The sequence below is a fragment of the Benincasa hispida genome, chromosome 11 (genome assembly GCF_009727055.1).
Source record: "Benincasa hispida cultivar B227 chromosome 11, ASM972705v1, whole genome shotgun sequence".
NCBI lineage: Eukaryota > Viridiplantae > Streptophyta > Magnoliopsida > Cucurbitales > Cucurbitaceae > Benincasa > Benincasa hispida.
Genome location: NC_052359.1, coordinates 7,783,811 through 7,810,615, shown reverse-complemented (window position 1 = coordinate 7,810,615; position 26,805 = coordinate 7,783,811). Strand labels below are relative to the sequence as shown.

General features: G+C 38.3%; 1 protein-coding gene across 3 annotated transcripts; it reads left to right on the top strand.

Annotated features, from left to right (window-relative positions):
• Positions 1 to 26,752, top strand: LOC120090286 (diacylglycerol O-acyltransferase 2D). 3 transcript variants are annotated; one of them, XM_039047858.1, is made up of 10 exons: positions 1 to 364; positions 446 to 520; positions 657 to 742; positions 11,041 to 11,147; positions 11,235 to 11,390; positions 18,827 to 18,913; positions 19,026 to 19,123; positions 24,819 to 24,906; positions 25,030 to 25,071; positions 26,488 to 26,752. In XM_039047858.1, exons 1-10 carry the CDS (start codon positions 168 to 170, stop codon positions 26,587 to 26,589), a joined length of 1,038 nt encoding a protein of 345 aa, XP_038903786.1. In that variant the 5' UTR covers positions 1 to 167; the 3' UTR covers positions 26,590 to 26,752. The 3 variants fall into 3 exon arrangements, with proteins under 3 accessions (XP_038903786.1, XP_038903787.1, XP_038903788.1); XM_039047859.1 differs by lacking the exon at positions 25,030 to 25,071 and having other exon boundaries at positions 7 to 364; XM_039047860.1 differs by lacking the exon at positions 25,030 to 25,071 and having other exon boundaries at positions 8 to 364; positions 26,480 to 26,752.
• The last annotated feature ends 53 nt before the right edge of the window (positions 26,753 to 26,805 follow it).

Genomic DNA, 26,805 nt, shown 5'->3' with positions numbered 1-26,805 from the left:
CGACGTGACTTGGACTCAAGCTTCCACGATTGCATCGGCAAAGGAGTCAAAAGGCAGGGGACTAGAGACACCCAGACACGGGTCTTGTACTCGGCTCTTTCTGGACCTATTGCGAGTTACGATAATTTCTCCATTTCTGGAGGAAACGGAGCAGGAAGGGAGTGGGGATGGAGATGGGAGGGGATGAGTTGGACAAAACCTCAAGACCTTCCGTCACAGTTTTCAAGGGAGGCGGTGGGTCGGCGACCAAATGGCGGATGATGCACATAATAGTAGCCATCGCTATTTGGCTCGGCGGCATTCATCTCAATTTTGTTCTGTGCCTCATCTCCCTCTTCTACCTCTCTCTGTCGAAAGCCCTCTTGTGAGTTTTCTTTTATCTTTTTCCTTTTCCTTTTCTCTGCGTCTCTTTCTAATGTATTTATTTTTCTCTTTTTTTATTCAGGGTCTTCGCTTTACTTTTGATATTAGTGTTAATTCCTGTCGACGATAAAAGCAAATACGGCCGCGTATTGGCCAGGTATGTTCTGCACCCTTTTTTCCTTTTCCATCGTCGTCCTCCTTCTTTCGTCAATCTGGTGTTCCCCTTTCCCCCACCCCCTCCCCCTCTTTCTCTCTCTATCTCTCTCTGCTTACAGTCTGCTGTTTGCTTTCAGATATATATGTCAGAATGCTTGCAGCTATTTTCCTGTTACTCTACATGTTGAGGATATATATGCCTTTGATCCCAATCGTGCTTATGGTTAGTGACTGCTGTTTTAATTTGTTTTTTCCTCCCTTTCTACAATTGTTCGATTTCCCTCTCTCAACAACGTAGAAGAATTTGATTTCAAAAAAAAAAAAAAAAAAAAAAAAAAAAAAAACCGTAGAAGAAATATGAGAAATGAGATGTTTGTTTATAGGAAATTTTAGACTTCCAAATTTGGCTCCTCTTTTGTCTTAATGTACTTTGTTTGTGGCACAAAGTTATAATGAGCAAGTATACGTGACATCCTATTGGGTCCATTTTGGTTCTTAGGGTCTCTAAGATTGCTGAATGAGTCTAAGCTAGCTAAACAGTTGTGTCGGATTATTGTGGGTGAGCACGAACCAACGCCCCTTTGAGTGGGCTTTAAGTAGTGGAAGGGCTTGAGCAAAAAAATCTGGACTGCTAATGCTTTGGGTTTTCTTATGTTTTTTAAGTTCGTTAATTGTTCCATCGGGACGGGCTGATACTTGTTTGTTTAGAGGACTGTTGAGCGGATGAGAAGCCCTTTGTGTGTTGGACCACCGCTGTGCCACCTGTCTGATCTGCAGTTGCACTCAGTGGCATCTGTTTTGTTTTTCTAGGATGTGTCTTCTTTGCTGTTTTTGGGTTTTCACCATCCTCTTACTGACCGAGAAACTTTGGAGGTAGTGACCTTTCCATCATTTCATATTATAGGCTCTATTTAGGGAGAAGAGATATTAGTGTATGGATTCTGCCTCTTTTTGAGGGGTTCTCTTGTCGTTTGTACTCCCATATGCTTCGTTCTCATGTAGGAGTTATAATACTCTCCCTTTATCAAGTGTTTTAATATCAAGTTGATATATTAGTTGATTGTGCCTTTATTATTTGGCTGTAAAGAAGTTAGTTTCCTAGTTAGTTATTTTAACTAAGCTGACCGGTTGTGTTGGTAGGCAGTGGCCATCTACCTTTTGTGTATAAATAGGCCTTACTGCCATCTCTTTGTCATTAATAAAAGAAATTCTCATTGAGTTCTTGAAAGCATACATCATGTTCTCTTTCTCTTAATAAGGCAGCCTCAATTTTCTCCTCCCTTTGAAAGATTGAACTTCTTAATTCCTTAGAAAGTGAAGTTTTTTGTTGGATATCTTGCATGAGAGAGCGAACGCACAAGATCCCACTTTTGTGTTGCAGTTGCCGGTTGCAATGGTTTATTCTTTGTAGAAGTCAAGAGAAGGATTTGGATCATCTCTTATGGGGTGTCAGTTTGCTCACTTTTCTTTGAAGTCATTACTTCAGAGGAAAATTACCATACAACTTAGAGAGAGAACACCATGGATGGGATTTATCATGGAAGACCCTTTGGTATCTCTCAAACCAAATTTCAGCGAGTAAGGCCCTGACAGAGTGATAGGATTTGACCATAGTAATTGAGACTGAGGCTTCAATGAAGGTCCAACTAGGACTTGAGTAACATAGCCTTTGAAATTTGCAAAGGGATCTCCTAACTTTTCTATCAAAATGTGAGGTTTGAGTCATGGGGAAGTCCATGTTCGATTGGTAAGTTTGGTAACGGAAGAAGATTGTTTATTGAAGAAAAAAGTGGAAAGAAGGTGGGAAAAGTCGAGTTAGAGTTGGGGATGTGGGCATGGGTGCGATACTGCTTTGCAGTCACTCAAGGGTTGAGTAACCCTTTGGGTTTTTGGTGAAGAAGAAGACTGGAGGGGGCTATACGTTTTTTCTTCTTCAAGTTTTAGCGAACTCTAGAGGGCGGTTTGTTCTGCTTTTGCTAGAATCGTTCAAGGGCGACAAGTCGAGAGTCTTCGTTCCAAAAGGGAGGAGAGGGGAGGGATGGAGAGCGATAGCTGATGAGATTTCTGGTTTTTTTCCTCCCTCGAGTTTAAGGGTTGTGGAACATTTGGGAAGTGGAGAGAGTCTGACGTTGTTAAAAAAGAATATAGAGGAGACTAAAAATGACTTGGTGAAATCTGGTGATCAGGGAAGAGATGTTTGTCTCAAGGAGGGAAAAAGGGAGGGAGAAGAGATCTTATCATGGGAGTGTGATTTTGCTTTTGATTGCGAGATTGCAGTTTTGTTCAAGAAATTAAATGCATCAGTGGATTGGCAAGTCATCAAGAATGAACTCAAGAAGACCTCTTTCTTGCATAATGGTATTAAGGTGTTCAGTGCAAATTTAGTAGTGGGGCTCTGTAACTAGAAATCAGAGGCTGAAGCTTGTATCAGGTGGGGTTCTCCATCGTGTATGGACGGTTTCACTGCCCAGAAGTGGGACTTTCGCTTAGTAGAGGAGGATCGAAGGATTGAGTTTAGTGGTGGTTGGGTAACGGTGCTTGAAGTTCCCCTTTTTCTCAGAATAGAGCTTTTTACATTTGCTTTGGTGAACTTGTGTGGAGGTTTGATTGAGGAATAAGTGCACGAAGGGGATGATCAGTGGCTAAGGATGTTCGGTTCAAGGCTGTAGGTAACAAAGATGGTTTTATTCCCTTTTTTTGTTTAGCAAAGCGCAAAGACTTCTCTTTTTTGATGAGACTGTGTGTGGATTGGAGGAGGGAGGAGGACGATCGGAAAGGTACAATAGACAGGTTGTCTTTTGCAGGGACGCTGTCCTTGCGTTTGTCTTCAAGACTGAAGGACCAGGTGAGCAGACCTCACGTGATTAAGGGTGGAAGGTTGAACGCTTCAGGGGTTGAGGATTATGGTGGCTGTCTTTTAACTTTCAAAGTGGGTCGGACTAAGGAAAGAGTGTAAATTCTAAGCCCATAACCCCGAATAATCTGTTGAAAGGAAAGCTAAAGAGTGGACTTCCCTCGTGTAGTGCTCAAGACGGTAGGCCGATTACTTTTGGGCCTTTTGTCGACCACAGAAGTTCGGCTCGGTTGAGGATCACCTAGGCATGGGTTGGAAACGAGCTACTGGGTCGGGCATTCGTATCAAACCTTCGATGATGAGGAGCTTGGGTCAGATCCATCCATAGTGAGTTACTTAGAGGATGACTCTTTTCTTTCTACCTCGATGATCGAAAACACAGGGGAAGTGTTCGTTGAGGATTTGTACTCAATTGAAGAAGTCACTCAACTTGACCAAAGAGGGGATGATTTCGGTGAAGATGTCTGGAGGGGGGATGAAAAAGCCGCTCAAGTCGCTGGGGAAGTTGCTCCTCTCTTAGACACCGAAAAAGGAGGGGATTCGAGCACCGAAGGTCCAAGGATGACATTCAGTGTCTATTCTCCTCGCATTGTAGAGAAAGGGCTAGAACTTAGCCCGATTTCAGTCACGGATGGTCGGAGAGGAGATTGTGAGAGGAAATTAGCACCCTCCCATCCATAACAAGGGGTGCGATGGACCACGTTTCGCAGGGTACGAAGGAGGCTCAGGCCGGTCCCAAAATGGAAAAGGGAGTGCCAGTTCATAAAACACCTTTAGATTTTGCTCTGTTGAACTCGTCTCAGGAAGGGGGAAGGGCGAAGGGTGATCTCGACAAATGATAGGGGCCCGCCGTTAGTTCCTTGTTGTGGGACTTCTTCTCTCCTATTCGGTGGTCAACGTGGCCGATTCTACAAGCCAGGTTAGTCCTCTTTCTTTGGTATCTCTTCCTCATTCTGGGTTGGGGTTGGTTGAGGGAGGGGGTGGGATCGTTTCTCAGAGTAACTTGCCTCTCTTTCCTTACTCTATGGGAGGGGGTGGGTGTAACGTCCTGACTTTCTAGGACGGGTGTTGGACCCTTACTACATGCAAACATAAATTTCAAAACGACTTTTCTTTTTCACAAAATCCAACTAAATCCAAATGAATTTCATACAACAAATTTCTAATATAAAATTTCAAAGAACATAAGTTCACTATTCGGGGTACCCCTAACTCAAGTTTGAAATAAATTATTAAACAAATAAATAAATAAATAACCGAAGAATAATAAATGTTTGACCCCTAAACCAAGATATGTCAATTTAAGAAAATAAGTGCGGAAGCAATGTCAAGTCTCAAAGCCTGATCACAGATTCCTCTTTCATTCGCCGTTTTATCCTTTCCTTTACCTAAAAAAAATATAGATAAAAGAGTTAGTATGAATACCTAATAAGTGACCCATTACTGGGCTCACCGGGAGTATAAGTTAGTATCCCTATCACGATAAAGACATGCATCTCAACATAGACATAGGCATAGGCATAAGGGACGAACCCGAAGCACGTTTTCACAGGAAGTGACTCCGAAGAGACACAATAACATAATCGTAGGTGGTGATCCCATAAGGACGTTGAAATATACTTGGGGGATGAACCCTGTCCGATAGGGGTACTAACAGCCACCATCAGTCTACATGCAATATACATCATCCAAGTTCATATCAAGCCACAACATAGTATAATAATCATAATAACATATCCCAATAGTTCATCCATCAATCAAACATAACAAAACCTTCTCATATTATCATATTTTCCGTAACATAAACACAGGTTTTTAGAACACCCTCAACAATCCAACCATGGCAAGTTATAGAATTCAACCCATCAAAATAGAATCATGCTTTCAGCGCAATCACAATCCTAACGCCAACTTGGGTTCGAGGACGAATCGGTAGTAAATCACTTACCTCGAGTTTTAGACAGAAAAATTAATCCAAACAATCAAGCAGACGAACTTTCCTCCTAGTTTAGCAAAATCTTGAATCAAAGTCCCTATCACCTACCACAAACACACAACACAATTCAACTTTTTGGGCCAATCCCAAAACATACATAATTTATTGCAAAAATCCCCACATAACTTACCCAAAACTTGCCAAAATCACCCTTAGAAGAGCTGGACAGCCCGCTAAAACACCTCAAAACCTCAACTTCAATTTCCTAAATTTAAAATTGAACCAATTGTCAGACCAAAATTACAATAGATAGCCAAGATCTTCAAGAAAACCCAAGAAACTTACCCAAAACAACCAAAATCCTTACCCAAACAAACGCACGAACAGAGGTCCGCTCATGTAGATACGAAATTGTCCAAACGAGATCTGCTATGGACGTCGACAACATGGATGCATGGATCGGCGGCGAGAGGGAGAAAAGTGGCGGAGAGCGACGACCGCGGCGACGCATCGCAGTGAATGGCGGGTTGGGTGGTGAAGAACGATGGCGTGGCGGTTGGAGGTGTCAAGCATATGGACCCGACGCGTGCGACCGGCGGTGTTGAGGAGGTGGTGGCAACTCTTACCCGACGAGTGTCTGAAACGAATGAGACACTAAACAACAGGGGGGAAGGGGGTCTTGCATGCGGCTGAAGGGAAAAAGAATTCCTCTCCCCCCTCTCTTTTTTCCCTTTCCTTTTTCAACTTCCAAAACCCCCAAATCAAATTTCAAAATTTCCAATCTCCCTCATTTATTCCAATTAGAAAAAAAATATCTTTATCCATCCATTCAATTCCAAATAAAAAAAATCCACCAATAGAATTAAATCCAAACAAAATTCAAGTAAAATCCAATCTTTCCAAAACCCTTAATTAATTTAAAACAAACCCCTAGTTCCAAGGCACACAAATTTAAAATTGAATTATTTAAACACACCAACTAAATTTTATCTCAACTTCACAATATAATTCAAGAAAATACAATAAAATTTCCTTGAAAATGTGGGTTGTTACAGTGGGGGCCTGATTGGATATGAGAGTTTTTTTCCCTATCCCATCTTTTTACATCCTTTTCATACTTGGGGTGTGCCTTACCCTGTGCGCCTCTAAGTTCTACGAGAAAGTGACCGTTATTTAACCAGATGGTTCAGGCCATGGGTAACGGGATGGGGGGAGAAGGTTTGCCTTTACCCAATGGAGGAGTTGTTTGGGGAATCTTATTCCAGTTCCATCCCCTTTGGTATTCAGATTTGGGAGGTGAGGCGAGCAAAGGTTGGGCCACTCTAGCTTTTGTGGGTGAATACCTGGTAGAGGCGAAGGGTGGAGAGGGGGCTTTGAAAGGTTTGGAGAAATCAGGTGCAGATAAAGGGAGAAGGAAGGAGTACCAACAAATTGGCTAGGGAACTAAAAAAGTTAGGCAGTTCGGTCGATTATGGGAGAAAGAAAGCGCTCAAGGAGGCGTGATGACATTCGCCAATGTTGAAAATAGTTTCTTGGAATGTGAGGGGGTTGGAAGGAAAAGTTAAAAGAAGGTTAATGAAGGAGGTGCTTAGGCTAGAAAATCTGGATATTGTGGTTTTAATGGAAACTAAAGGAAATTCGTTTTGCTTTGGAAGGATTGCGAGTATTTGGAAGAGTAGGAGGGTGGAATGGGAGTTCTTTAGGTGGTATTTTGTTGATGTGGAGCACTAGATCTTGTCTGGGTAGGGAGGTGGTTAGGGGAAACTTCTCCTTATCTATCTCGTTTCTTGGTAGAGAAGAGGAAGATTTCTGGGTTTCTGGGGTTTATGGTCCCCCGAGGCCTGGGGGAGTGATGCTTTTCGGAAAGAGCTTGGGAGCCTTTATGGGTATTGTTGTCCTATATGGTGTGTAGCCGGGGACTTCAATGTCATTCGTTCTCCTGACGAAAAAGCATTAGGTGGCAGAATTACTAGTTCCATGAGAGCGTTTAATACCTTCATTGGTGATTGTAGATTGTTTGACCTTCCTTTGATTAATGGAAAACTTACATGGGCCAATTGTAGGGCAGCGGTGAGAATTGACAGATTTCTGCTCTCTGAGAGTTGGGTGGACAAATTTGGCAGCCCAAGGCAAATTAAGGGGGCCTAGGATTACCTCGGACCACTGGCCTATCATTCTGGACTTGGGTACTCAGAGATGGGGGCCGAGTTCTTTTTGCTTTGACGGTATGTGGTTGGAGCACCCCTTCTTTAAGACCAACATATCTGCATGGTGGAACACGCCTGGTCAAGGAGAGTGGGAAGGATACCGTTTAATGGGTAAGCTAAAAGCTCTAAAAGGGAAGCTTAAGACCTGGAACAGAGAGGTGTTTGGAGATATATCAACAAGAAAGAAAGAGATTCTAGGAAGAATTGAGGAGATTGATGAGGCCGCTTGGATAGTACTTGAGGGAGGAGAGATTTGTTTTAAGAGGGGAGCTTGTTGAAGTGATTAGGAAAGAGCGAATTAGTTGGGGCCAAAAGGCTAAGGTTAAGTGGGTGAAGGAAGGGGATTGCCATACCACCATTTTCCATAGAGTGGCTAGTGGGAGAAGGAATAAGAATTATATAGGACAACTGATTTTAGAGAATGGGGAGTGCACTAGGAAAGACAGAGATTTAGGAGGAGGTCTTGTCGGCCTTCTCCATTGGGGCCAAATTGTTTGTTAGTGGCATTCACTGGAGTCCCATCACGACTGTTGAGGATGAGGAGTTGGTGACCCCCTTTACCTTGGAAGAAAGGTCTTTGGGAGTGATAGAAGCAAGTCCTTGGGTCCAGATGGTTTTTCTATGGCCTTTTTCCAAGATAATTAGGATTTTCTTAATGCAGTGTTGGAAGGTGCTTTTAGAGAGTTTTACTAGAGAGGCATGCTGAATAAGACTACGGTGGAAATCTTTGTGTATCTGATCCCTAAAAAGGAGAATGCTAATAGGGTTAAGGAATTCAGACCCATTAGTCTCATTACTAGCGTCTACAAGATCCTCGCTAAGGTTCTTGCAGATCGTCTGAGGAAAGTGCTCCCCTTGACTATTGTAGGGACTCAAGGTGCTTTTGTGGCAGGTAGACAGATTCTTGATCAGGTCCTCATTGCCAATGAAGCCATTAAAGATTACAGGGTGAATAAGAAGGAGGGAGTTATTTTCAAACTTGACTTTGGAAAGGCTTATGGTCATGTTGATTGGGATTTTTTGGATAAAGTGTTGGAGAAGAAAGGTTTTGGGTTCAGATGGAAAATGTGGATGTGGAGGTGTGTTAGGAATGTTCACTACTCTATCATTATCAATGGAATCCCTCGACTCAGGCTTCTAGAGGCTTGAGACAAGGGGGCCCATTATCCTCCTTTTTGTTTGTTATTGTTGTGGATGTTTTAAGTCGTATTATCTTCAGGGGAGTGGAAGGAAATATCGTTGAGCCCTTTAGGATAGGGACTGAGGAGGTCGCTTTATCCCACCTTCAGTTTGCTGATGATACAATCTTGTTCTACTCGGGTAATGTAAATTCCTGTTTGACCCTTAAACCACATGGTGGGGTTTTTTTTTTTTGAAGCCACGTCGAGGCTTAAAATTAATAGGATCAAATGTCAAATTCTGGGTATTAAATGCGAGCAAGACAAGCTTAATAGGTGGGCTAGAGAGGTTGGTTGCGAGGTTGGGACTTTTCCTTCTCGTTATCTTGGTCTCCGTTTGGGAGGAAACTCGAGAGCTTTGTCCTTTTGGGATCCTATTATGGAGAAAATCCGGAAAAGGCTTGACTCTTGGAAGAAAGGTTACTTCTCCAAGGAGGGGAGACTCACGCTGATCAAATCTGTGTTGAGTGGCACTCTTATTTATTATTTTTCACTATTTAGGGCCCTTAGCTCAGTCTGCAGAAGTATTGAGAAATACATGAGAGACTTTCTGTGGGAAGGTGCGGATGAAGATAAAGGATCTCATCTAGTTAGCTGGCAGGTTGTGGGGCACCCTGTGCAAAGGGGGGTTGGAGATTGGGAATTTAAGACTTCAGAACAAAGCTATGTTGGCTAAATGATTGTGGCATTTTGCCCTTGAGCCTGAATCCTCGTGGCATAGAGTTATTAGTAGTAAATATGGAACTCATCCCTTTGTCTGGATGGTGGAGGGGGTTAAAGGCACACACTGGAACCCTTGGAAAGACATTGTGTTAGAGCTCCCTTCTTTCTCCATTTTGGTCCATTGTATCGTGGGAATGGTTAGGATACTTACTTTTAGGAAGATTAGTAGGTTGGGGATAGTTTTCTTTGTTCAATGTTTCCTCGTCTTTATCATTTATCTACCTTCAGAAATTGTCCGGTCTTTGACTTTATGGTGTGGTTGAGAAGCGTTGTCCTTTTGGTTTCCAGCGTCATTTATCTAATAGGGAGACGGTGGGGGTTGCCTCTCTTCTTTTGTTGTTGGATGGGTGTAGTTTCAGAGAGGGGAGAAAGGATATTCATATCTGGAAGCCTAATCCTCTTGAGGGCTTTTCCTGTAAATCTTTCTTTAGGTCGTTGTTGGATCCATCTCTTATTTGTGAGTCGGTCTTTGACGTGGTATGGAGGATTAAGATACCAAAGAAAATTAAGTTCTTCACCTGGAAAGTTTTGCTTGGCCGTGTGAAAACCTTGGATAGGATTGCCAAGAAGGGATCCATGTTAACAGGTCCTTTCTACCTTCTCTATTGGAAGACAGAGGAAAACCTGGATCACCTCTTCTGGGACTGTCAGTTTATGAGGTCTATGTGGACTTGCCTTTTGCAGGAGTTTGATGTCCAGTTAGCCAGCCAAAGAGATATTGGATTGGCGATCGGGGAGTTCATCCTCCATTCGCCTTTCAGAGAAAAAGGTCGTTTGTTGTGGTTTGCGAGGTTGTGTGCTGTCTTGTGGCGCAAAAGCAAAAGGGCGTTTGGAGGTCTTGATTGGACTCAATTGAGATTTGGTCTTTAGTGAGGTTTCATGTGTCAGCTTTGGGCTTCGGTTTTGAAGTTTTATTGTAATTATTTTTGGGTAACTTTATGCTTAGTTGGAAACCCTTTCTTGAAGGGTGGCACATTTTCTTTGAAAGACTCTGTGAGTACCCATTGAAGATGGAAAACAGAAAATAATTTCTTCCAACAATCCAAAGTGTAACAGCAATCCAAAAACAAATGTAGGAGATCTTCACTTGCATTCATACATCGGGAGCAAATAGAAGGAGAACGACAATGAGCTGGCAGCTTTCTTTGAAGAACAGAGGAGCGATTTAAAGTTCCAAAAATCATGGTCTATGACTCTCTTAGGACTATTTGTCTTCCACAAGCTCTTGTAATCATATTTATCAATAACTTAAGATGTATCCAAATGTTTGAATAATGATTTGACCGAAAATCTTCCAGTTGGATCCAAACTCTAAATTCAAGAATCAGGATGATATCCACCCTTTTGCCTGATAAGACTTGCTCAAGCAAAACCATTAATGACGAATCTTCACTTTTGTTTGATTTTAAAAAGAATGTGTCAATGCTTTGGCTAGTTGCTTGCTTGATTTTAATGGCGCACTTCTTTGTTATTTGTAACTAATCTTCACCTTTGTTTCTTCTCACATGATGTATGCTTATTTCATGTTTGATTCCTCTTTTGTCTTGTTGGTATGAGGAATTGTTTTATGTTCAGTTCTTGACATTTTATGAAATAGATGTATTTTATTTTTCAATCATGTAGTTTTTGGCTATGAGCCACATTCAGTTTTACCTATTGGTGTTGTGGCGTTGGCCGACCTTACTGGTTTCATGCCTCTCAAAAAATTGAAAGTCCTTGCTAGTTCCGCTGTAAGACTTCTTCCTCTTTATTATAGGCATTTACTAGTTTCCTCTGTAACTTCTAATCGTTTTATCATGTGGGGGGTACTATACCAGGTGTTTTATACTCCGTTTTTGAGGCACATATGGACATGGATGGGTCTAACGCCAGCAACAAAGAAAAATTTTATCTCCCTCTTGGCAGCTGGCTATAGTTGCATAATTGTGCCTGGCGGAGTACAAGAGACATTTCATATGGAGCATAATTCGGAGGTCTTTATCCATCTATTCTTTACCTGTAAATTTTGACATTGATTCTGCTATCTTTATTTGATTTATTTACGCTTTCCTCCATGTTACTAGAAGGTTAAGGTTTGTGCACCTGCGTACTAGAGCCAACGAGGACTTCTTTTGTATAGGAATGTGATGAGGGTGCTATCGATGTGTCAACCTAGTTGGGATATCTGGGTGCACTTGCTAATCTCAATTTTCTATGTTTTTGTATTTTTGCTCTTTTGTATCATTGTATTTTGAGGATTAGCCTCTTTTCATTTCATCAATGAAAAATTTTGTTTCTCTTAAAAAAAACAGAAGGATAGATAAGACTCTAGTCCCTTCTTGTCCGTCTATTTTGAACTTTGGCCAGAACATTGCTAGATTTTCTCTCTTTTACTTCTACCTTCTCCTATTTACTAGTATTAAAAGGTAGATATAACTGGTAGAGTTTACTACTTGAGGCATTCTGTAGTTACTTTTCTTTTGTGATTAGTGCCAGTAAAATCTACATCACTATTATTACTAATACTAATAGGAAGGACTTATAAACTTTTTTCATCAATGTTTTGAAGTCATAGTAGTAGTAAGAGTAATAATAGTTCAAATTCTCATAACTCAAGCTTTTAAATGTTGTTCTTCTAATCATCACGAGGCAGGGAGATTTTAAACTTATGGTGCATTTTCACATTGATGTTACCTCTTCTAGGAGAGGTGGAAGCCTCTTATGGTTCAAAGAAGGTCTAACTCTGAGGCTAAAAGTTAGTCTTGTTTCAAGGCAGCCTTAAAGAATAAACCTTAATAGCTTTTTAAAACATTGAATGCAGTCGATGTTTTCTTGCCTTTGGATTGTTGTTGCCAAGCTAGATATTTTGCTTATCAGGGCCTCATCAAGAGAAAATTCCTAGAGGTTCCTCAATCACTCAATAGTTAGACATTTGAACATAGTAAGCAATGAAGACAATGAGTCATTCTATGAGATGATATCTTATCTTTCTTTGTGATACTCCAATGAAATATTTCTCATCTAGAAGTAGTGGGTGGCAAAAGTTTTAAAAGGCTAAAGATAGCTTTGAGGCTTTTTCCTTAAGAGAAGCGAGGCAAGGCATTAAAATCATAAAAATATAGAACTTCGTACTCTAAAATATAAAACTCCAGAAAGTAACAAAACATAGAAAACTACACAGGAAAAGTAACAATAATAATAAATAAATAAGTAACTTCTGAGATCGTACCAACCAAAAAGCCAAATATAAAGCTTCAGCCAACTAAAGAAGAAGAGAGGGATGCATTTTCCACAAGGTTCTCCCGAGGGTACAACTTGGACTCACCAGAATTATCATTACTGAGCACTTTAACCTTTACTGAGGAGCCATAGGAGGAAGAATGTTTGAAAAATCCAAAAGGCCTTTTGTTACTGAACCATTAATTTAAAGAGGAAAGCAAAGGGTCATCATCAATAACCGACTCTTTAGTCACCACCAACTTTTCATGCATGCAAAGCACCTGATAATGTCACTGCCTTCACCAACTGATCAATATAAATTGATTAAACTCCCATCAACTTTCTTCTACGAATCAGCATGAAAAAGCATGCAACAGATCACCAATTCTTCAGCCACCATCAACTCTCAAGTCTCATGCAAAGCATCTAATTAACTACCTTAATAACATCTTTACCCTTTCTGGAAGGAACGTTTAAACCAATAGTGGAGAGGATAACCAGTAAGTGAAACTTCAGTCACCACCATAGAAATCACATCCACTTTTTGAATTAGAAGTTAGAACTGAAAACAATACCTTAATAGTTAGGGAAATAGAGAGAATACAAAAATATATTTATTAAAGGGGAAAAAAATCAAGAAATTGGGTGTAAACAATTAGAAGAAATTTATGTAGGAAAAAACATAAAATTTTCTAATTAGAATGTTGAGGAACTTATATAATCGAGAATTATGGGGAAGAGGTAAGAAGCATGAACACTTTAGTTTGGCTAGCGTGTCCGTGTCCAACACATGTCCGACACTTGGACACTCTGATGCTTGTTGGATGCGTATCGGACACTTGTTGAACATACATTGTGTTAGACACTTGTTGTACAAATTCAAAATAGGACTAACATTTATTAGACAAGCATCAAACATTTCTTACATATACCAAGTCAACACATGTATAACAAAAATGACAAAATTTGAGAGCGAAATACATCAAACTAATTTTTTAAGCATAGAAATGAATAAACTCATTGACTTTGAATTTCCTTCTAGTTTAAAAATGATATATATTTTAAAAAATATATGTTTTAATAAACGTGTCCTTCCTGTGTCCATTTCCTAAATTTTTTAAAAATGATGTATCACCGTGTCGGTCGGTATCGTGTCGTATCCGTATCCATGCTTCTTAGGGGAAGAGCTTAATGGTTTGTTTCAAGTTTTAGCTGTAAGGGAGTCGGGCAAAGCAGTTCAAGCAAGGTTTTCTCCACTTTCTCCATCTCAAATCCCTTCTAAATTTTCTTCTCTGATTGAAGCCTGAGGTTTACAGCTTTCTAAAGTCTCCAATCGCCATTGTCCTTTTGATGTAACCTAAAGAGATAAAAGGAAAATTCTTTCCAAGAATCCAAGTAGTCTTTATTATTTTTGAAAAGGAAACAAGCCTTTTTATTGATGCATAAAAATAAAGTACAAGAGTCGTGTACTTGAATCAAAACGATAAATAACTGAGGGTCAGGAGGCGCACCTGGACATCTCAACTAGGTTGACACCCCCTTAGCGCTCTCATCACTTTCAAACCAACTAACTCAAAGTACAAAGACAGGAGGAAATCTTACAAAACAACAAAAGAGGTACTGATTACAGTCCTCAAAAAACATAATACAAAGTAAATCAATAACAAAAATCCTATGCTGCAAGACCACACTAAGCTGAAAAAAGAGTCCACTAGCTTTCTGCTTCTGTCAGTCCAAATGGATGAAAGCTTGCCAATTTAAACATATATCTTGTAAAGAGTAGGCTGCAAATGCTTGAGATAGAGAGCACCATTCCGAAGCATTAAGTGACAGCCTCAAACCGGGCAAACCAAGGGGTTTCCTTATCTTGGAACACTCTTTGATTTCTTTCAAACCAAAGTTCAACGAGCAAGGCTTTTACAACATTAGTCCACAACAGATTTGAAGATTTCTTGAGGAAAGGCCCAATAAGGATCTGCTGCACATTATTCCCGAAAACGTTATCAAAGACCCAACAAATGGTGAAGCTTTCAAAAAGAGTTCTCCAACAGTTTCTGGCATAAACACAGTCAAAGAATATGTGTTGGAGATCTTCCCCTCTTGATTTACATAAAGCACATTGATTGGGAGAAAGAAAATGGGAAGGCAGTTTTTGTTGTAAAACTGAAGAGCAATTTAGGGCTTCAAAAAGCATGATCCAAACGGTAATATTTACTCTTCGAGGGCTATTGGACTTCCACAATGCTCTATCTACTTGTAGAGTTTTCTTTTTCTTCTTTCTTTTCCATTATGTTGTGTTATGTTTAATGTTATGCTTTTTATATCTCTCTTATGTTTAATATTATGATTTTTCTATTCGTATGTTGTTAAGTTTTGTTATGTTTGTTTAATGCTATGATTTTTCATTTTTTATCCACTCCATGTTATAATAAATAATTTACAATTATTTTATATGCAAATCATTCATGTCCTTTAATTTTGTAATTAATTTTCAATATTTTATATTATTTTGTAATTATTATTTTTTATTATTTTTTAAAATTTTAGCTCTCGCATTGACGTTTGCACAAATATTTTACGATATACAACTAAATGTTGTCTTACTTTATAGAAATGATGATTAAAAATGGTTAATTATAGTCTAATTCAGCCACAATCAAAGTTTTATTAACTAATTATAACAATTTCCATCCGTTTCCATAAAGTTACTCGAAATTCCATCGATATCGATATTTCCATTAAATCGTGACCTCAATATTTCCATCGACATCGATACTGTGAACCTTGGTCCCCCTAATTAGACGTACGTTGTTCGACGACAAGCACAACTCACGAAGCTCCCTCTTGCAATCAGCATAGCCAAGAATTTCACGGTCTTCCACCGGCGGCAGTCAACATTGGCCCAGATGGTTGCTCTGATACCAAATTGGTGTAGCCTAAAGAGATAAAAAGAGAATTCAATCTAAGAATCCAAAGTAATCTTTGTTATGAATCAAAAACTATCAATACAATAAGATAATTACTCTATTTATAGATAAGCAAACTAATCCTAATTAATAAAAGAAACTAATCTTGTTGAAAAGAATTTCGACTCAAGATGGATAATGTGGATGATGGGCTGTATTTCTAACACAAAATTCTCAATTTTCATAAATGGAAGACCTTGCGGTAGAATTCAAGCTTCAAGAGGAATAAGTTAAGGTGACCCTCTTTCTCCTTTCCTCTTTCTATTAGTCAGTGAAGTCCTAAATGCACTACTATCCCAACTTCACGAGAAAGGCAAGTTTGAAGGCTTTATCGTTGGCAAAGATAGAATTCATGTTCCTCTTTTGCAATTTGCAGATGATACTCTAATTTTCTGCCAAGATAACAAGGAAAAGCTTAGCAATCTAAAGAAAATACTTGAACTATTTGAGTGGTGTTCCGGGTTGAAGGTCAATTGGGAAAAATCAGCTTTAAGTGGTATCAGTATTGACCATCTTAAGCTACAATCAGAAGCTGCCATTCTAAATTGCTAGGCTGTCTCCCTCCCATTCATGTACCTTGGTCTTCCTTTAGGGGGCTACCCTAAACAATTGGCTTTTTGGCAGCCCGTGATCGCTAAAGTTCAAAGTAAATTGGACAAATGGAAGAGATACAACCTTTCAAGAGGAGGTCGCTCCACCCTTTGTAAGTCGGTTCTTTCTCATATCCCAATTTACTATATGCCACTTTTTCAGATGCCAGAAAAGGTGATTCAAATTCTAGAAAGAATTTTGAGGAATTTTTTTTGGGAAGGGCATTCTGGAAGCAAAATAAATCTAGTTAAATGGGGCCTAGTTTCACGGTCCCAAGAAGATGGTGGTCTTGGTATTGGTGGCTTGAAACTCATAAATCAGAGCCTTCTAGCAAAATGAGGGTGAAGGTCCATCATCGAGGAAAAAACTCACTTCGGAGGAAAATAATTTTGCATACATGGAAGAAGTAAGTTTGGTTGGCACACCAATGGTAAATCTTTCAGCAGCCTTAGAAGCCCCTGGATTAACATCTCAAGATCTTGGTTAAAAGTGGACTCCTTGGCAGCCTTCAAAGTTGGTAATGGTGAAAGGGTAGGTTTTTGGTGTGATCCTTGGTTGGAAATGGTTCCTTTAAAAGTCTCATTCCCTAGTCTTTTCTCCATCTCCACCAAACCCGAGGGTTCATTACAAGACTATTGGGATGAGACTTCAACTTCTTGGTCCTTCCATTTTAGAAGACTGTTAAAGGATGAAGAGGTAGAAAACTTTCAGCTCCTGACGTGAAAACACTCCCACTGTAAACTTAATTCGCTTCCTGATAAAAGAAGGTGGTCCTTAGAATCAAGTGGGTTTTTCTTAGTCAAGTCTCTTGTAAAGAACCTTTCCTTCTCCTCCCCAAGTGGTCCACTACTAGAATCAGCTTTATGGAAGTCCAAGAGTCCTAGAAGGGTAAATATACTGATATGGATCATGCTGAATGGTTTGCTTAACAGTGCAGATATCCTCCAAAGGAAGTTACCTACTCATTATATTTCTCCACAGGTTTGCTCTCTTTGTTGGGTAAACTCAGAATCTCTCTTACACTTGTTCTTCCAGTGCGTTTTTGCAGAAAATTGTTGGACAAGTCTATTTAAGTACTTCAATGCTAGCTGGGTTCTTGATAATGATTTTAAGGCTAATGTGCTTCAACTCTTGATTGGTCCAAATTTGAAGAAGAAGCCAAGATTAATTTGGATCAATGCAGTTAAAGCTTTGTTATCAGAACTTTGGTTCGAAAGGAATCAAAGAGTGTTTCAAGACAAAGCTTCTATTAGCTCCTTTAAATTCGATATCGCTCATATCAATGCCTCCTCTTGGTGCTCTCTCTCCAAAGCTTTTCAAGACTTCTCCATCCAAGACATCAATCTCAATTCGAATGCCTTCATCTTCCCGCTTTCTTAATCTTGTAACAGCCTAGTTATGGATTTTAATTCTCAGATTATCTTTCTGTTGTAAGCCTTGTTATATGCAAGGTCTTCTTACTATTGTACTCACAATTGAATTTTAGTCCTTCTAGGAGATGATGAGAATGCTATGGAGGTGTCAACCTAGTTGAGATGTCCTGGTGTATTTACTGATCCTTTTTGCGTTATTTAGCTTTTAGAATAGTTTTGCTCTTTATGGTTTGTTTCCTTTCATACACTTGTAACATCTTTCATTATCTTAATGAAGTGGTTTATTTCTTGTTCAAAAAAAATAAAAGAAACTAATCTTAATCCCAATTAATAAAGTAAACTAATTTTAATCCTAATCAATCAAGGATTTGACCAAGATACCCTAAGTTACTCTAATCCTACTACATCATCTTTGGTTGGATGATTGTTTGTAAATTCAGATTAAAGTCTCATTCTCCGTTTTGGTTCAGCTCGTCTAAAGGCCTCTTCATGGTGTTCTTTTCTAAAGGCTTCACAAGCTACGCATTCTGGATATATGTCTCAATTCGAATGCTTTTATGCCTTCCTTGTAAACCCTTATGACTAGGTGATCTAATTTAATGTTCTTTTATCACCATTTTTATGTTCTTGCTTTCCCTTTGGGTTCTCTATTATAGTCTCTTTTCAGTCTATCAATGACAAGGGTTTGTTTCCTTAAAAAAAGAAAAATCTCTTTTCATTGCATCAATAAAAGGTGTTTGCTCCTTTTCAAATAAAAAAAAAAACAACTTGAACAATATCTTTTGGAGCAATATTTATTGAAATAGTGTTATGGGACAAAATGTTGAGGTGGCAGTGGCACTAAAATAAAGTCGGTTTTTTTAGGAAGGAAACATAAGAAAAGAAAAAGGAAGAAATCTGAATTTCTCTTATCATCACAAAATTAGGAAACAAAACATAAGAGAAAGCCTGCTGCCACCGATCTGGTCAGTTATTCTCGTCCAAATGATGATAAAATTAAGTTTGTTTTGGTGGGTCACTTTTTGCTTTCAATCATAAATTTATGGAATTCTGAGGTTAAGCCTCCTTTTGTTTGGTTGAGGCATAAGCCTTGAGGCACCTCAAAGCCACCTCGCTCAAGGCTTATAGTTATACCTCGAATGATTTTGAAAATATTCAGCAAGAGGAAAAGGCAATGTAGTTGGTGGAACTTCTTGCTTTTCTAGAAAGTTGGGTTTGCAATTATCTTTCTCGCTCCTTGAAAAGCCTGGCAGGATTGACAATCCTGAAATTCATTTGTAGACTGTCTTCCTCAAGACAAGACGAGGATTTGTTCGTATAGCAATGGAGATGGGTACACCACTGGTCCCAATTTTCTGCTTTGGTCAGGTATTTTTCTTATATCTTCTTAGTGTTATATTTCTCATGCTTCATTATCATTCTGATTTTTAATTTGTATTTTAGAATTTGATCTTGACTAGTTTCCTCCAAATTTATGTAGTCAAGTGTCTATAAGTGGTGGAAACCTGGTGGTAAGTTCTTCCTCCAATTTTCTAGAGCGATCAAGTTCACACCAATTGTCTTCTGGGGAATTTTTGGGTATGTGTATATTTTCTCTCGAGTCTTCACAAATATCATGCTCATCTCTTCTCTACCATGCGTGTTCTTGTCCATCTTTCTAAAAAAGAAAGGGTACGTCTTGTTAAATGGTTGGATGGTAGTATTGTTGTATCTTTATTGTTGCTTTTAAGAGAAACCTTTGTACTTTAAATATATGCGTATTTTTAGTCATATAATATATCAGTGGTGCACAGAACTCTTAGCTTCAAAGGCGAAGTTCAATAAAGAAAAGACTTCTCTTCAATATGTGCCAGCTCAATAAATCTTGCGCAACTCACTTCATAGGGTTACTCTCCTGCAATCAGGGATGCCTATTGCAGGTCTTTGTTAAACCTTGGAGGAGTTGCAATGTTGCATAGGCTGCACCTTGAGACAAGTTGAGTTTGGGTGTCATTAACAACCACGTAATTGCTCAACTGTTCATGATGTATTATTAGCACTGCCCGATCAATTTTGAATTATATATTTGGTTCTTTTGGGAACTTGGATCATTGAAAACTAACTTTGCACTGCAGTCTTTCGTTTGGTAAAATTGTTGTATGGTTATTTTTTGGAGAAATAATAATTTTCTCTTATATGCAAAAAAGGACCCAATAATGGATACATATAATACAAGAGAAATTCTAACTAAGGGAACTAATTATAAGAGGAAGAAACATCTAAAAATCATTAAAGATGTAAATGACTAATTCAAATGCAACTGTATTTACAAATCTATACTCCCCCTCAAGCTGGATCGTATATAAAATATAATCCAAGCTTGGAATTGAATTCATCAAAACTTCTCCTTGGTAAAGCTTTGGTGAGAATTCAGCAATTTGATAAAGTGAGACAAAACATAGTTTAGTTTTCACTATGTTCTTGTTTTCCTTCTCAGATGTGAAATGTTAGTCTATCTCTGTGTTTCGTTCTATCATGATATATAGATTCTTTGCTATGTTGATTGCTGCTTGACTGGTACAAACTATTCTGAATGAACTTTGAGTTTCTATCCTTAGTTCTTTCAAAAGCTTTAATCCACATCGATTCACACTTTCTAAAAGCAAAGCTCGATATTCAGTCTCCACTATTTCTAGCTACAATTGACAGTTTTTTGCTTCTCCAAGTGACTAAGTTGCTCCAAACATAGGTGCAGTATTTTGATATAGATCTTTGATCAGTTAACTCTCCAACCCAACTAGCATCAATATAAAGTTCTACCATTCTATTTGATGACTTTTTAAACAATAGCCCATGACTTGTAGTACCTTTCAGATATCTTAAAATCCTGTTAATAACCCTATGAATGTTCATTTGGACTATTCATTTGCTGACTAAAAATGCTCACAGAATATGATATACTAGGTCTGGTATGTGGTAAGTAAATTAAATTTTCCACAAGTCTTTGAAACATGCCTTTGTCAATTGGACTAATCTCTTCACTTTGGTCTTGGCCTAGATTTGGATCCACAAGTGTTAGCAGGTCTACTCACAAGATTTTCAGTCTCCTTTAGCAAGTCTAGAATATATTTTCATTGAGAAATAACAATGCCATCTTTAGATCTTGTCATCTCACTTCCTAAAAAATATCTCAAACTTCCCAAGTTCTTGATTTCTAATTCAATTGCAAGCATCTTTTTCAAATTAAGGATCTTCCCCAAGTCATTTCCTGTAATGATGATGTCATCTAAATATACAACCAGGATTGTAAATTTCACAAATAGAGTCTGCCTTGGCATCGATGATAATCACTTTTAATCATAACTTTAGCAAATTTGTCAAACCAAGCACAAGGAGACTCTTTTAATCTCTATAAAGACTTGCTCAACTTGCATACCAAGTGTCTATTAGACCCAGTTTCCATTCCAAGAGGAACTTGCATATGAATTTATACTTCTAGATCACCATTCAAAAAGACATTTTTGACATCAAGTTGATGAAGTTACCAATCGTGATTTACTCCTAAAGATAAAAGGAGATGAATAGTGTTTAATTTAGCAACAGGAACAAAAGGCTCTTAATAATCGATACCATATGATTGATTGAAGTCCTTAGCCACAAGTCTTTTTTTTGAATGTTTTAACATTTCCATCTGACTTGTATTTAATTGTGAAAATCCATTTGCAGCCACCAGGATTCTTTCCAAGAGGATGCGTTGTGAGAGTCCATGATCCATTACTTTCAAGAGCTTTAATTTCCTCATTTATAACCATTTTCATCTTTGGATCCTTCAATGTATTGTGGAAATTGAATGTTGTCCAACTAAGTTACAAAGGCTTTATAAGACGAATATAATTTCCCATAGAAGTGATATTCTCATAAGTGGAATTCAAAGAAGATATGTTTAGTTCAAGTGGTTGACATTACCTTCTCAAGTAAACAATAGGAGTTTGACTTTGTGAGACTATAGGTTCAAAAACTTGTGAGACTTCAGGTTTGAAAACAATAGGTGGATCCGACACAGAAATAGGTAGCTCATTCAGAGGAGCTGAGACATCAGTTATGATATGAGTGGGAGGTGTGGGACAAGTAGACTGAATTCCCCATGGCTTTTTCTTTCACATTCTCCCACTGAATTGGGACTTGGGGAATAACATATGTATCCCTTTTGATGTGATGAATAACCTAGAAAAATGCACTTGATGGATTTTAGATCAAGTTGGGATCGATGAGGAGAATGATCGTGAACAAAGGAGGAACATCCAAAAATACGAAGAGGTAAATTTGATGAAAGGTTTTGTAGTTGGGAAAGAACTTGGAGGAAGACTTCTCGAGAAGATTTGAATTTGACAAATTGACTAGGCATTTGATTTATGAGAAAGGTTGCAATAAGAATAGCTTCTCCTCGAAACAGACTAGGAACATTATTGGCAATCATAAGAGAGCGAACGACTTTAAGAAGGTGTCAATTTTTCCTTTCGGCAATTCCATTTTTGTTGAGTGTCTATGCGTGAACTAGTGTCAACAATACCATGAAAGGAAAGAAATGACTCAAGAGTTGAATTGAAATAGTCTTGAGCATTATCCGTTCTGAGTGAATTCATAAAGTGAAAGGATTGAAAAATATTTGATGTTTCGGATTTGTCCTTCATGAGGTATGTCCATGTTAGTCTAGAATGGTCACCAATGAAAGTTATGAACCAATATGTTCCATATATATTTTTGACTCTAGAGGGTTCCTAAATATCACCGTTGATCAATGCAAAAGGTTTTGAAGATTTCTAGGGCACATTTAGATATAGATTTCTGGTATGTTTGGAGAGTTGGCAAATTTTACATTGAAAATGACTCGATTTTTTTGTTGATGAATGGATGAGGAAACAACTTTTTAAGATACAATTTTGGATAAACCAAGATGAAAGGGTCATAATATGACTTGATTTTTACTAGACAAAGACCTAGAACTAGAAGAGGACTCGAGGGTGTGACTAACAAAACTGAAAGAAACTCACACTTGGGGTTGAAAGACAAACTTGGAATATGTTTTTTGGGAAAAAGATAGAGGCCTTCATGCTACTTAGCAATGACAATAACCTTTCCTGAACCCAACTCTTGATTCACACAAATTTGAATAAAATTTAGATATACAATTCAAGTCACTTGTATTACTTCATCTTGTTGCATCCTCTCCAACCATTTTAATAGTTACAGCATCTTGGATTTCAACACGAATTGGAGAGCTTTTATCTTCCCTTCTTAAGTGCGGTCTTGTTGCTTTTATTACAACGGTTGTTTTTTCTGTTCTCATTCTTTCTTGGTTCTCTTTACTATTTTGTTCTCTCTTGTTTCTATCACTTGTACGGTCTAGATAAGCAGTTTGTGTTGTATTGGCTGTGTTCCAGCCGCACTCTAGTCCTTTTGTGTATGTATTTTGGATATGATGAGGGCGCTATGGGGTGTCAACCTAGTTGAGATATCTGGGTGCGCCTACTGATCCTTAGCCTTATTGCTCATTGTATATTACTCTTGTACTTTGAGTTTTTATCTCACTATCCTATTAATAAAGAGACTCATTTCCTTTCAAAATTAAAAAAAAAAAATCAAGTCACTTGTAAGTATGCTTATTGACATTGAGTTATAACTCAACGTAGGAACATAAAGAACATTAGAGAGTAGGAGATCGTTTGATAATTTTATCAACTCTGTTTCTGTAACTTCAGAGAGAGATACATCTGCTATTTGATCTGGGGAATGACTAGGGTGTGCTCTGAATTGATGGAAAATATTGATGTCACCGGTCGTGATTACACTCCATAATCTACAATCCATCATTTTTGTTTATTGTGCTGTGCAGAGAAACAAGGAGAGACAATATCCTAATGTTTATAGATGATGTGCAGAGAAACAAGGAAAGACAATATCCTAATGTTTATAGATGATGCAACATTTCTGCTTTGACATGATGGGAGAGATTGATTAATTGAGATTGAGTAACCCAACCAACAAGGTTGAACAAAATTTCTATTCTTTGCAACATGATAATGCTACCAAATGTGGGAATAATTGATTTGGTTTGATGAGGACCAAATAATACCTATGAAGGAGAATTGATTTCAACCTAAATCTTGCACCAAACTCCACAGAGATGAATCATCATGGTTTGGCGTAGTGGTACATAAGAAATAGCCCCTTGATAAATGGCTAAGAGGTCATGGGTTTAATCTATGGTGGCCACCTACCTAGGATTTAATATCTTACAACTTTTTTGACACCCAAATGTTGTAGGACAAACGGGTTATCCGTGAGATCAGTCAAGGTACATGTAAACGGGTTCAGACACTCACGGATATCAAAAAAGAAAATCCACAGAGACGGCTGGAAAACGTTATTGCTAACAAGAAACCCAGGAGGCTACTAAACCACAGGATGAGGACAAAAATATAGATATATATCCTCGCCAGAGAAGATGACGAAGATGGTGAAGGCAAGATCCTCGGTGTTGGAGGACGAAATCCATGGTTTTGGAAGACAACCCACACGAACTAGAAAAAGAAAAACAGTGTACTGATGTGCAATGACGTTGAAAACGAGAGACGATAAAAAACATGTTGCTGGACAGCGACATTCGCATAATGGAATGCGCGGTGGACAACCGCGAAGCACGACAGAATGGGCAGCAAACTCGTCAACTGAGATTGGCTTTAGTGTGCAAGAAGAACTAGAATTGCGAGGATGATGCTGTCAAGAACGATGAAGACGTGGACCGCCCAACTTCTATGGAAGATGTTGGCGACGACATTGATAGCGGCGGCAGCGACTTAACAGCTGATGATGTCTGATGGATAGGGTTAGGGTTAGGGTTTTTTTTGTTTTTCTGCTCTGATACCGGGTTATTTTTGGAGAGATAATAATTCTCTCTTATTATGAAAAAAATGACCTGATAATGAGTAAATATTATACCAGAGAAATTCTAACCAAGGGAACTAATTATAAAAGGAAAGAACATCTAAAAATGATTAAAAGATGTAATTGACTTATTCATATGCAACTATATTATATACAAATCTACATGTATACAAATTTGTCCGAAGAGGAGGAACAAAGTGATCCACGAAAAAGTTCAATAAAATGTTGCAGGATTGGGATCAAGTGTGTTCGTCCATGATCTTTGGTTATGTTCATAAGTTGATCGATCTAGTTCTAATTGCATCGTCACTTGACTATCATTGAATATTAATGTATTTTCACTTTTCAGATCACCCCTTCCTTATAGGCGGCCGATGCATGTGGTGGTGGGGAGACCCATTGAGGTGAAGAAAAATCCAAATCCAACAAGTGACGAGGTAGGTGTCTTTTCATTCCATAAGCATATATGCTGAAATGATTGCAATTCTTTACGAATGTTTAAGCATACTTAATATTGACCATAAAGGATCTCTTCTTTTGGTTCCTCTATGAAACTCCAGCCGGCTAACTTGGTTTGGCAAGCTGAGTGCCGAGAAAGAGAGGTGGGGGAGCTCTGAGGGATCAAAGCTAGTTGCTTTACTTTTTAGAATTTAGGGCAATATACAATTTTGGTCCTCGAGGTTCGGACCCTCATTTGGTTCATGAGGTTTCAAAAGAGATATTTTTAGTCTCTAAGGTTTTTGAAAATGTTTTACATGGTCATTAAAGTTATTTGACCGATAGTTGACCGTTAAAAAGAGATGATTTAGCAATAACTTAATGACTAGATTAGGCTGATGTAGCAATTTTTATTGAGTTGGCTGAAAACGTCTATTTTTAAATTATAACTTGTTTTTTTTCCTCTCCTCTCCTCTCTCTCTCTGTTTTCTCTCATTTCTTGAAGACTTACCATAGCTTCCATTTCGTAGCTGCCTTCTCTAAAAATCGGTGTGTTCATCAACTGTGTCATACACTTTCTCTTGTAATAGTTGGCTAGTTAATAGCACCACAACAACCCATTTTTCATTGAACTAACCTTGCATCCGCTCGAGTAGACCCTTGTACACTCTGTCAATTGACAGCATTTGCATTTTGCAAATCTTAACTTTCATTTTTCCTATCAACACAACCACCATCATCACTCAGTTGATTTTTTAAGGTTGATGTTGGTAGCACCGCCATTGGTTGTGAGATAATAGACTAATAGTTGCAGGCATTTCGATTTTCAACTCTGTTATTCTCTACTTTTAAAATTTTTAAACCAAAGAACCGTCATCACAAAACCAATGGCCAACCATTATAATGGAGCTATTTCAAAAGCTTTACTTTCTAAAGGAAAGAAAGCTCCAGATATTGCTCTGTTATGCTCTACACAATTTTGAAAACAGAGCCTCAGAATTCTGGACAAAAATTAATTCCAAGAATAATTTGTAAGATACAAAAGAGTCCTTAAACATAGGGAAACATAACAAAACCATTTTTGAAAAAAATGGCTGCATATGTAAGAAAATCCTAAAGAGAGAATACTCATTTATTGATGCTTTTATCGTACCCATAGGTAATTAACTCACTGGTTTCCAGAGAAGAGGCGACAACGTCAATGGCAGTCATGTAGCCAACACATCAAAAAAAAAGAAAAAAACACATCAGCCCAATCCAGTCATCAATTTATTGCTAAATCATCTTCTTTTAACGGTCAAATAATTTCATTGACCATCTAAAACATTTTCACAAACTTTAGGACTAAAAATGTCTCTTTTGAAATCTCAAGAATCAAATAAACACCAATACCAAACCTCAAGGTCCAAGTGTATTTTGCCCCAGAATTAGGATTTGAACCTATAATTTTACTGAGTTCTTTAGAATTATCTGCTTGATGGATTACTTCCCAATTCATATATTTCACTATTTTTGTAACTATATCACGGTAGATCCCATATTTTATTCTGCTTATAACTATTTCATGGTTAGTTTGTCAGGTGCTTGATTTACACGGTCGGTTTGTTGAAGCACTCGAGAATATATTTGAAAGGTACAAAGGACAGCTTGGCTATGATAATCTGCAGCTGAAAGTTCTTTGATTAAGATTGAGAGAGATTTATTAGGTCCAAGTCCATCCTGTGCTCATTTGTTGTATTCGTGATGATGTGTAGCAATAAAAGGAGTGCCCATTGATCTACTTGCATTTGGAATCCTTTTGGTTAATGTAGGGTCGAGCACAATAAAAATCAGGTTTTAAAATCATTTCTCTAGAATTTTTTTCTTACTCCCTCGGTGCATATACTAGAATTTTGTTA

Excerpts from the sequence above, each read along its gene's own strand:
- LOC120090286 (XM_039047858.1), top strand. The coding sequence starts at position 168 with ATGGAGATGGGAGGGGATGAGTTGGACAAAACCTCAAGACCTTCCGTC. Across the intron at positions 11,148-11,234 it reads AAGTCCTTGCTAGTTCCGCT|GTGTTTTATACTCCGTTTTT; the intron begins GTAAGACTTCTT and ends GTACTATACCAG. Across the intron at positions 18,914-19,025 it reads CAATTTTCTGCTTTGGTCAG|TCAAGTGTCTATAAGTGGTG; the intron begins GTATTTTTCTTA and ends AAATTTATGTAG.